The sequence below is a fragment of the Galeopterus variegatus genome, unplaced genomic scaffold, assembly GCF_000696425.1.
Source record: "Galeopterus variegatus unplaced genomic scaffold, G_variegatus-3.0.2 Scaffold3376, whole genome shotgun sequence".
Taxonomy (NCBI): domain Eukaryota; kingdom Metazoa; phylum Chordata; class Mammalia; order Dermoptera; family Cynocephalidae; genus Galeopterus; species Galeopterus variegatus.
This window is the reverse complement of record NW_007729487.1, coordinates 11,680-22,735: the sequence shown is the minus strand read 5'-3', so window position 1 is coordinate 22,735 and position 11,056 is coordinate 11,680. Positions and strand designations below refer to the sequence as shown.

Sequence of the window (11,056 nt, the reverse complement as noted above, 5' to 3'; positions counted from 1 at the left end):
ACTGTGGTCTAACAGGAACAAGAGCCATGCAGGCGATTTTAAATTTTCCACTAGCCACATTAAAACAAGTAAAAAGAAACGGGTGAAATTAATTTTAATAATATGTTATTTAGCCCTACAGATCCAAAATATTTCCAACATATAGTTAATATAACAAAATTAATGAGATATTTTACATTGTTTTGGTGCTAAAACACCAAAACAATGTAAAAACCCAAAGTGTAGTTTATAGCACATCACAATTCAGACTAGCCACCATTCAGCAGTTCAACAGCCACGTGCAGTGTTGGCCACTGTGCTGGACAGATAGTTCTAGGAGACCGAACAAACGGGTGTGAGTGAAACTGAGGAGCCTGAAAAAGACAAGGGCCTGGGCTTAATTAATCAATTGAAACCAATGCCTCATTCATATTCTGATGCTGCAGTGTTAAGTCTGTTTTTCAAGAGTGAAGATGAAGATATTTTGTCCTAGGCTCATCAGATGCAGAGAGCTGTGAGTCCTGATCCTGGCATTTGTGGCTAGTTAATCCCCATGCACAAAGGCAAACATGCTAAATGACCACTTGACTTTTCTCTGGCAGGGCGCAATTTCTCTGTCACTTTACTTCATAGCTTTGAGCCTGCTCACTGTGGCATTTGCTGAAGGCTCCCGATGGGTGCTCTGCTGCACCTTCCACATGGTGAGCTCTGTCCCACGACACCTGTAAAATTCTGGCCCAAGAAAGCAAAATCACAGCAGGGCATATTCCACCACTCTCAGTTCAGCCCTGCTCTGACTGCTAAGGACAGGCAGCCAGGACAAACAGCTCCTCGTTACAGGCTCGGGAAAGGCCTTTGTCCAAGGGGTTGTGTTTGTACAGAGCCTATAATGATATGAAAGAATGTTTGATTTCCCTTTTATACCCTGTAGATAACAAACAGACACTCAGATCCTGGGTGGTGCCTCAATAACACAGAGGTCTGTCTGTTGGAAACATGGATGTTTCGACACAGCAGAGGTGGTGGCACTTTTGGAGCTTGTGGAGTTTTACCCTCTGCTGACAACAAAGCCATTCTGCTTCTAGTCTAAATTGTGTCTACTTATTTTCAGAAAGAAAATATACCTATAATGCAGGTCACAGGGAAAGTCAAAAGGGCTTCTATACCAAGAGCTACTGTATTTAAAATCATGTAGACAGCGAATATAAACACTAGAGAAACAGGACAGAGGACTGGCAGGAAAAAGGAAACATCAACAATGCTAGTTTCAAAGTCCTTGAAGTAAAAGGCCATAAAAAATTTTAGCAGAGCTGTTGCAACGCAAGCTGCTTTTTAAAGAGGGTCAGAGGAAATGGAAATAGTCCACTATAGACTTTCTTCCTTATGGAAAAAACCCCACTCTTGTTTCCTTTTAAAAATCTGCTACTCCTCGAGCAAGGGAGATCTTACATTGACTAACAAGCGGGGAGCCCCTGAAGTGTTCTTGGAAAGGCTCTGTGGGAACTTCACCATGTCCATTTAGTGTTTTTAGAGTAGTAAGTTCCAAGACAATGGGCATCTTCCCTGGAGATCAGAAGCTGCCACTGACCCTTTGGTCTCTTGGAGAACATTCCACTCACATGCTCTTGGGTACCCAAACATTCCCCAAACGGGGCTGAAAAGCCAGGTAATGCAAATTGGCTTTGGGAAGCTGAGGTACATCATGAAGACTGAGGTCCCCCTTTCATTCTTCTGGAGAATTCTTACAACCCAAATAGGCCCAACAGGGCATAACGTCTTATTTACTTTCTCTCCACACACTTATTCTTCCAGGATTTCACTTCTCAGCAGTGGTTTGGTTTTCATTCACTAGACCTTATAAAAGTGCAGAACACCCCACCCGACCAGATGAGGAGCCTGGTCAAGCATCCCCACCACCTGTCTGAAGGGCCTCTGGTTAGCTCAGCTGACCACGTGCAGCACCGGCGAGCAGGCTGCACGCAGGCGAGGGGAGTGCTGGGCTCGCTGGGACCAATTTCTCTCTAGCCCTGGGCTGCGAGTTTGCTTCTCAGTAGAGGCTCAGAGAGTCAGGGGCAGCCACTGAGTCAGCAAACCAAGGGCCAAACTGGACTCCACAGGCTGGTGTCAGTCTGCACAATGAGCTGCTCTTGATTTTATGCAGCCCCAGCAAAGTGCTGACTCTTCTCTTCCGTCCAGAACACAACATGAGGAGCAGGACTCGAGGTCGGTTTTGAGCCCGGTAGCTGCCCTGCCCTGCTAAGCAGTGACCAGAGAAGGGTTAGACCTTCTGCAGGCTCTGGCTCTTTAGCAGTCAGTGAAATGGATGGTTTCTGCAGTGTGCCCAGGGAACTCTGGCCTCAGGAGTTGGGAGGAAGCTTGTGACATCTGGAGGTGCATGAAACCTAAATATGCCTCCTTGTGTGCTGTTTGCACCTCCAAGACAGAGGGCCTCAACAATGGAGGCTACAGCCTAAGCCATCACGTCCTTTCTTCCCATTAAAAAGTCATTTAAAAATTGTATAGAAAGTATAACTTCTCACAAAAAATTCAAATATGAGACAAAAAAAATTCCCATCCCCAAATGATAACTCTCTTGCTCTTGTGGATTTCCCTGTGATCTTTGTTTTTGCTGCATATTTTTTGGAGTTGTAATCAGATAGTATCATGTCTTTCTCATCTCACCATGCCTCTTAGCACACATTTTACTTGCCTCGTGTCTTTGGTTTGCTGGGTGAGGGTTACCGGATGTAGCTGCAAATTTTGCAGAAAAAGCCAAAAACAAGTATCTCTTTCCTCTAGAAATCCCAGTGGAAGACTGGCTTGTGAATATTTTTTCCTATCTCCTTTCCTGGTTTCACTGCCAGATGCTGAGTGGAGCCTGCAGGAGCAGGGTCATACTAACATGATACCCTGGGGCACTGATGGAGCAGTCAGCTCTTCAAAGCTTGTAACACCTCTGCTCTTGTAAGACTTTCAGATTCCAGTGTGTTGTTGGGGAAGGAAGCAAGATGCCTACGGGACTGATGATTCCAGTGCTGTTGGAACTAACAGCCAGCTCAATGCTAGGCAGATGCCATTGACAAAATCTTCCCTCCCAGACTAAGAAATGTTCCCTGCACATTGTCCTACTACTTCTGTTCTCATCGTCCATTCTCTGGGAGAAATGCAGGACACCTGGGAATTAGTTATGATGCTGCAATTAATTAGCTGTGTGATCTCAGACAAGTCTTTCATTCTCTCTGTCCTAAAGTTCTTTGAGGATCTGTGAGTCAGAGGGACATAATACCTGGCTCACTTAGGAATTAGTTATGATGCTGCAATTAATTAGCTGTGTGATCTCAGACAAGTCTTTCATTCTCTCCGTCCTAAAGTTCTTTGAGGATCTGTGAGTCAGAGGGACATAATACCTGGCTCACTTAATTCATAAGGTTTGTACAAAAATAAAAGATAGCAAGTAGAGAAAGTGCTTTGAAAAATTTGAATTGCCTTATAGATATGAGGTATTACTATTTGTTTTTCATTCCTTTCTTTGTCACATAGTTTCTTCTTCCAGACGTACAGCATGGTTTGGAATTCCAAATGCTAAGAATGTTCTTCTAGACAACATAAAAACACTGTTTTAATTAGAAATATGGCTGAATTCTGTGCTGCCCAGTATGGTCTTTTTATTAAGCAGACCAATTACAGGCACTTCTACAAACATGCCTGATTCACTAAACCACAAAAATGATTGTAAAAATTTTACATACTACATGTGTCTCAAAGTCAGCATGTGGGTGGGAAGAGTTAGTCAGACATGGCTCTTCTATCCCATTTCAGTGTTTGCTCTGGATCTAATGTTTCTCTCACACACACACATGCTCACTCACTTGTATATACCTTTATTCCTCTCAACATGAAATATGTTAATAAAGCAAGTCCAACTAATCAGTACTTTGGGCTGTGCAAATAAACTATCTTTTTAGTATTTCTTTACTAAAATCCACAATTAATTTGAAATGTATTGGGTACACAACTGTGTTACTAAGAAGCGTACTTCTTGAAAAATGATTGTGACTTTTCTATAATTTCCAAATTTAAAAAATAAACCTGCAGATCACAATGAGATACCACTTCACACCCACTAGCTGGCTATAATAAAAAAGACAACAGTAGGTTTTGAAGAGGATGTGAGAAATCAGATCTCTCATACACTGCTGGTGGGGATGCAAAGCGGCATAGCCACCTTGGAAAACAGTCCGATAGACCCTCAAAAAGTTAAATATGGAGTTATTCTATGACTCAGCAATTCTACTCCTAGGTATATAATGAGGATAATTAAAAACATATATCTACAAAAAGCTTGTACTCGAATGCGTACACCAGCATTATTCATAACAGCCATGAAGTGGAAACAACCCAAATGTCCCTTAGCCAAGGACTGGATCAATGAAATGTGGTATGGATCAACACAAAGGATTGTTATTCAGCAGTGACAGGAATGAAGTACTGATATGAGAATGTATCTGGTGGGTCCATCAATGAACCGTGAAAACATTATCCTAAGTGAAAGAAGCCAGAAATCAAAGGCCACATATTGTAAGACTCCATTAACATGAAATTTCCAGAACAGGCAAATCTATAGAGACAAAAGGTAGATTAGTGGTTGCTTGGGGTTGAGGGAAATGGGCAGTGAGTGACTGCTAATGGGTACAGTGTTTCCTTTTGAGGTGATCAAGATGTTCTAGAATTAGATAGTGGTGATAGTTGTAGAACATGGTGAATATGTTAAAAACCACTAAATTGTTCACTTTAATAGAGTGAATTTTATAATATGGGAATGTCTCAATTAAAAAAATGAAACTGAGATATATATGTATATATACACATATATAATTCAAACATTACAGACATAGAAATGAAACTTTCCCTATATTCTCTCTCCCCAATTTTACTTCCAAATTTCTCTTATTTTCTACATTGATTTTATTATTTATATGTATATTTATGAAACAAACTAGGATCTTGTCATGCATACTGTTTGTGACTTTTTTCACTTAATGTGACTTGTTCATTTTTTCCATCATTGGAAAAAGAAAAATTCCCATGCTGACTTCTTCAGGAATATGGCAAACCCAGAAATCATTAAAAAAAAAAAAAGAAAGACTTATACCTTGGCTACATAAAACTTAAAATTTTCTATAGGGGAAAAAAAATACTCTAAACAAATAAACTAGGAGAAAATATAGGCAACATTTATGAGAGAGGGTTAATATTCCTAATATTAGGGATTAAGGTTCTTACAAATTGATTTAAACAACACAAAAGTAAAATGGGCAAAGATGTAAATTGGCAATTCACAGGAAGGGAAATATAAATGACATCGTAGATGTCAATCTCATCAGTAGTCACAATTTTTTGCCCACCAAATTGGCAAAATTTAAAAAGACCGGTGACAACTAGTACTGGCAAGAATAGGGAGAAACGAACACTCCTAAATTACTGAAGTATATGTGAATTGCTACATCTTTTGGCAAGGTTATTAGTAATATTTAATAAACAGGCACAACATTTAACACACCTAGGGGACTCTAACCCACAAAAATAAAAGCACCATAACTAACAATATTTTCTCAAAAATGTTTATTATAGCAAGGTTTATAAGAGGGAAAAAACTGGAAACAACTGGAATATCTGTTGATAGGTGAGAGCTGAATAAATTGTGATTTATGAGAACCATGGTTATTAAAGATGCACGTGTTAGTCCTATGTGATAGTCCTAGAGGCATGTACACAGTATATAGCTACGTGAAAAAAAAGAAGTTGCTGAGTAATTATACAGTATGATATCGTGAAAATAAAACCCAACCCCCTAGAGATGTAAATATATATTTGTATGTTGTTGTAGGCACACAGAAAATCTGTTAAATTTGCTTTGTTTGGGCTGGATATGCTGTGTTCTAGTATTTAAGATAAAGAAAGTAATTTTAAAAAGCTTATTATTAATAAAGGACAACATTGTGCTAATTTAAGCTTTTTCAAAGCTAGGGAACAGTTAAAAAGGATGGGAGAGGTCAATGTTTATGAGATGGAAGAGCTACCCAACATGGTATAACTAGAATATCTTATAGAATATAAGGTATGCTACCACTTCTCTTTTGATCTAACTTTGCGGCTCTGTACAGGTAGAGGAAGAGAGAGATGGGAAGGAGCATCTCAAGTATTAGACTGGTGGCTAACTGGGGGGTAGGAGCCCCTTTTTTGATTTCTGACTCTGGTGTCTCCTTGGGGTTCATTTGGAAGAGAAGGCACCTAGACCTCATATGAGAGCAGACTGGGGCAGGCTCAGCCCAAGAGATGCTGGCTTCTGGATCAGTTCAGGAAAACAAGTTATGACTCTGGTGGGTAAGGATTTGTCTTCAGTGTTATTACCAGGGTCAAAGTAACTCCTGAAAGCAAGTCATCTCCAAGAGCAACAGTCATGCTAAGTCCCTGAGGCAGTTCTTGGAAAATCTAACCTCCCCTACTCCAGGAAAACTAAAATGTCAAGTTGGGGAAAACCTTAACTGTATTATAACTATCCTGTCCAAAATGTACTACCAAGAGATACTACCAATTGGTCTGTAACTGTGATTCCCAAAATGACATAGATCTTGGTAAATGTCTCTTCTTTCACTGTTTAAGAATGGAAAGATTCTTTTTATCAAAAAGTAAACATAAAAGTATTTTTAAAAGCCGGAGTATTTTTCAAGGAAGGGAGACTAGTCCTGCTCATGACTATTTTACAGGTTGAATGAGTCCTCCTTTTAATTGAGTTGCTATTTTCAGTTCTAAGGTAGACAACTAATACGGCCTGAACACAGAAAACACATGTGCTCGTGTTGGTGGCACTGAGTTCCAAGAAATGACTTTAAGCTCTTTTGGGATACTGATGGGGCAAAAGGCGATTTATTTGAAATGAACAGTTCCTTGGACACATGCAGATATCATAGAAACACAATCCCTTGAGCTGAATGGCGGGGCTCCTTGAAGGGAGGGACAAAAAAACAGAGACTTAGAAGCATTGGTCCTCTTCTCCCTACACCAGTCTTGGCAAGACAAATGGTCATGCAGGTGAACTGGACACAGTGACCAGCCTCTGCATCAGGCACGCTTATTAACAGCTTCAGGGATAAAAAGAAAACCTCACAGAAGTTGCAGTCAGGGGCCAAGAAAGGGTGAGGAGACTTCACCGTTCTCATGAAACTTCAGTCTTCTCGAGGCCAGGGACACAGATGTGAGTCTGGCTTGGGGCCTGGGGCACACCCCTCCATCCCAACCTAAAGAGATATGCCGCATTTGAATGGCAGTAGTTCTCATTCAAACTGCCTTTACAATTTCTTTTAGTTCAATTAAACCCTTTCAGTGTTTTTCTCTTTCTCCATTTCTACCAGGCAGTGACAGAAGAGCAGGGACCAGGCAAAGAGAAGGAAGTGACCCAGGGCACTTCTGCAGCTGGCACAGGGGGCTTTGGAATCTACTTTCAAAACATGCTGGATAAAACCTCATGTGCTTCTTGCCAGTCTCGCCGAGGCTGAATAAACCGCACGTGGCTCTGTGAAAAGCCACCTCAGCTGTGTGGCATTTCTGCTGTCTGGCTGGGTTAGCATCCTCTGCCTTACAGAGGCAGGGCCGAGGGCACCGGCCTGAGGGCAAGCACGCTTCGGTCCTGCCTGTGTTTTTCGGTTACAGAGCTCTGAGGAGGGACCGGTCACTGTGTTTGCTCACTCTCGCTCCTGACGCAGGTCTGAGACCCAGGGGCAGTCTCAGGTTGGCTCCTTGTCAGTCAGCAGGACAGTGAGCGAGTGCCAGGCCATGATGCAGACCCCCTCAGGTCTCTCTAGGGGGCGCTCATGTTACTGGGGAAGTGGGGACGGTGGGGCCACCTCTTTTCTCCCCGTGGTCACGCGAGTCTTGCTCATCATGTGGTTGGCACTGCCTCGCTCCCTCTCCTAGCAATGCTAAGACATGGATGGAGCCTTTGGAGATTTTTATCTAGAAAGCACCTCGCTTTCAGGGTGAACAAAACTGCTACTCTATCCTCCTCCTCCTGCAAATGAGTTATCATTTGTGGGAGCTCAGGAAATGATGCATTCTACAGTTATACGTGGCTGACCAGGGTGCTTCCGTGTGGGGTGACCCTGGGACCAAGACAGATGGTGAGCATCCCATCATCTGCATCATCATGGACATGGATGGCCCCGGGGTCCTCTGTTGACAAGGAAAACTTAAAAGGTGCTGGGAAAACACCTGTTTTGTGTTGACCTATCTAGTTTCTTTTTTTTTTTTTTTTGTCTTTTTTTTTGTGACCGGTTGCACTGTGCTCAGCCAGTGAGCGCACTGGCCATCCCTATATAGGATCCGAACCTGCGGCGGGAGCACTGCTGCGCTCCCAGCACCCCACTCTCCCGAGTGTGCCACGGGGTTGGCCTGACCTATCTAGTTTCAATCAGTCAGTTTTGAGAGTCTACATTTTCCTTCATAATGAAGGGGTGAAGAGCAAGAATGGGGTGATGATCGTGGCAGCTTTTCAGAGCAGAGGGAGGACAGAGGAGAACAGGAGGAGGAAGGGGAAACTCTGAAGGACCCGAGCGCACTCTGACGCGTTAGGCTTGTTTTATTCACTAAGCAGCTTGCCTCTGCTTGTTGAGTACTGAAATCTAGCTCAAATATCAAGTGCCTTCTAGAATAAAAGTGGTTAAGTTGGAGTTACCCTGTAGCATCCTGCCTCCATGGCTGAGGGAGGCAGTCCCTTTTCTGTTACCTTCAATCTCAGCAAATAAAAACCATCTGGGAGTGGTGGTGGGAGGTCAGGCAAAAGTCCAGATAAAGGACTAAGAGAGTGGGTCACATGCTTGAATTGATGTTGGTTCCCTACCTCCTGGCCCCTGTCCTGCACAGGACACGACTCACTGTCTGCTTCCGAGAACGATCCGGATTCGTCGCTGGAGTTGGTTCCGTAAGACTGCTCACATTTAATTTGGGGTCGGACTTGGTTGTACATTCCATCTCCCATCAGGCCTGGTTCCTGATGTTCTGTGGCAAGGAATCTGGCTCCCTGGGAACAGGGTGAGGAGGAAAACTCACAGAGAGGGAGGCTGCAGGGCGAGCCCCCACTCCCATCCTCGGCGTAGGAATAGGAGGAGCAAGAGCTGGAAGTCCTGGTCCTGGTCTCCAAAGGGGGCGAGCGGGGGCAGACTTTGATTGGCACCGGGCAGCTGGTGTTGGGCCGCATCCTTCCTGGCAAGTGGTCAGCCATCAGCCCGCTGTGGGAGTAGGCCTGTGAGCTGGGGAGGGACTGGCCAGCTCCCACCCACAGACCCTTTGGCCCTGGCTCAGAGAGGTCTTTGTCCAAACTGCTTACCCCAGAATAAGAATGCACCGAAGTGTTCACTTGGTCACAAGCGCTCGAGGAGAAGATCACACTCCTCCGGTCCAGTTCTCCCTCCTGTTTACAGAGAGCCTCCAACCCAGGCCCCCTGAGGGGCGACCCCATCGTGAAGTTGGACATGTCCTTCTGGCCCACGTGGGGCTGTCCATAATTCCCTGTGAAAGGGGTGTAGTCAGTTTTAAGGTCACCCTGAGTGATCCCCTTGTCGAAAGGGCATGCTGAACTCCTGGCAAAGTGCTGCTGAGATGTACTGGGCAGGCCAGACAGCTCCACACTTTTTGTTATACTGAATAGAGACCTTAAACAGGAGGGCGAGGCCACGCTCCTGGATCTGTCCAGGCAGGCAGCCCCCGCAGGGGCGGTGGGCGTGGGCGCGGGGCCGGGGCTGGGCTGTTTGCGGTCCATCTCGACGTCCCCCACTCTGTCCTTGACATCAGGCTCATCTCCGGATAGGCAGAGCGTGATGCTCTCTTCCTCGTTCTCTTCACTGGGCGGCTCACTTTTAATCTGCCCCACGGCAAGCCCCGGCTTGAGGCTGCTGCCAGAGTTATCTTCACTGAATGTGCTTGCAAAACCTGAGGTACTGTGCGATGATGCATTATAGACATTCTTGGTACATGCAAGCTGGTATTTCTTGTATCTGGGGTACTGCATTAACGCGTCCTTCTCTGAGCTCTCCTTGGTGTCGGGCGGCACGTCCGACTCAGGCAGCAAGGCTTCTTCCTTCTCTGCTACTGGGATGGCAGTGGCCTCAAAGCTGATGGCGTCTGGCAGCATCTGGTCCCGGGGACAGGCCAGCTTGGCCGTCTCCGAATCCATGGTCTCCTCCTCTTCCTCCTCCTCCTCTCCCGCGGAGTTCTCCCGGTCCTCGTGCGGGCGCTGGCACGCAGCATCCTTCCGGCACACGAACAGGCCATCCTCGCTGTTCAGGAGCTGGGTCTGCAGGAAGCTGAAGCAGGAGTCCTCCAGGTTGTGCATGCGCAGGAACTCGGCACAGCGGATGACCTCGCGGATGTTTTCTCTGCTGAGTAACAGCTTGGCAGTGTAAGCAAACTGTAACAGCGGCCCAAAGCCCCTGGCCGTGACCTGCAAAACAAACAGGGAAATTGCCAGCATTACCATCAGCACCGCTATTGTCCCGAATCCCTCAACTGAAGCAAGATAACCAGACAGTGCTAATGTCCCAGAATAAAGACTGCAAAGGAGCAGTTAATCTCATACTGGGTCAGCAATGATTCTGCTTCCAATAATTAGTGCCTGTCTCGAGCATGCCACTGCTGTAGTTCATCACGCCACTAGCAGAATTGAAAATCACCAGGGTCAAGTGGCTAAACAAGATGACAACGGGTTCAGTGTTTACACTAATGAAATATCCTGGCAAAAATACACAGTAACAATGGGAAGCCTATTAATTTCCCTCCCAACTGGTCCTGTTGAGAGCCATTCTCCAAGAGGAGGGAGTGCTGTGACACTTCTTGCAGCTCACTGGAGCCAAAGAAAGCATTACCGTTTTCTTGTCAACCACGGAACTGGCAATTGGCCCTTTTAAAAACTCAAGATCTACAGGGCTTCAAAAAGTTTCTCCTCATTTACAATGTTAAAAGAGACATTTAAAACAAGTCTTGTTTTGCTCATACATCGTATCGTGGTTTCTACTGGAGACTTTCA

At 44.8% G+C, this 11,056-nt stretch overlaps 1 protein-coding gene across 1 annotated transcript in view; it reads right to left on the bottom strand.

Moving 5' to 3' along the window:
- The window catches only part of BACH2 (BTB and CNC homology 1, basic leucine zipper transcription factor 2), a gene marked incomplete at its 5' end in the record, with an annotated part of 19,937 nt that extends 9,463 nt beyond the window's left edge, over positions 1 to 10,474 (bottom strand). The window contains one exon of the mRNA XM_008584790.1: positions 8,711 to 10,474. Coding sequence (XP_008583012.1) covers positions 8,711 to 10,474 — 1,764 coding nt within the window. The remainder of the gene's footprint in view (positions 1 to 8,710) is intronic.
- Between the last annotated feature and the right edge of the window lie 582 nt (positions 10,475 to 11,056).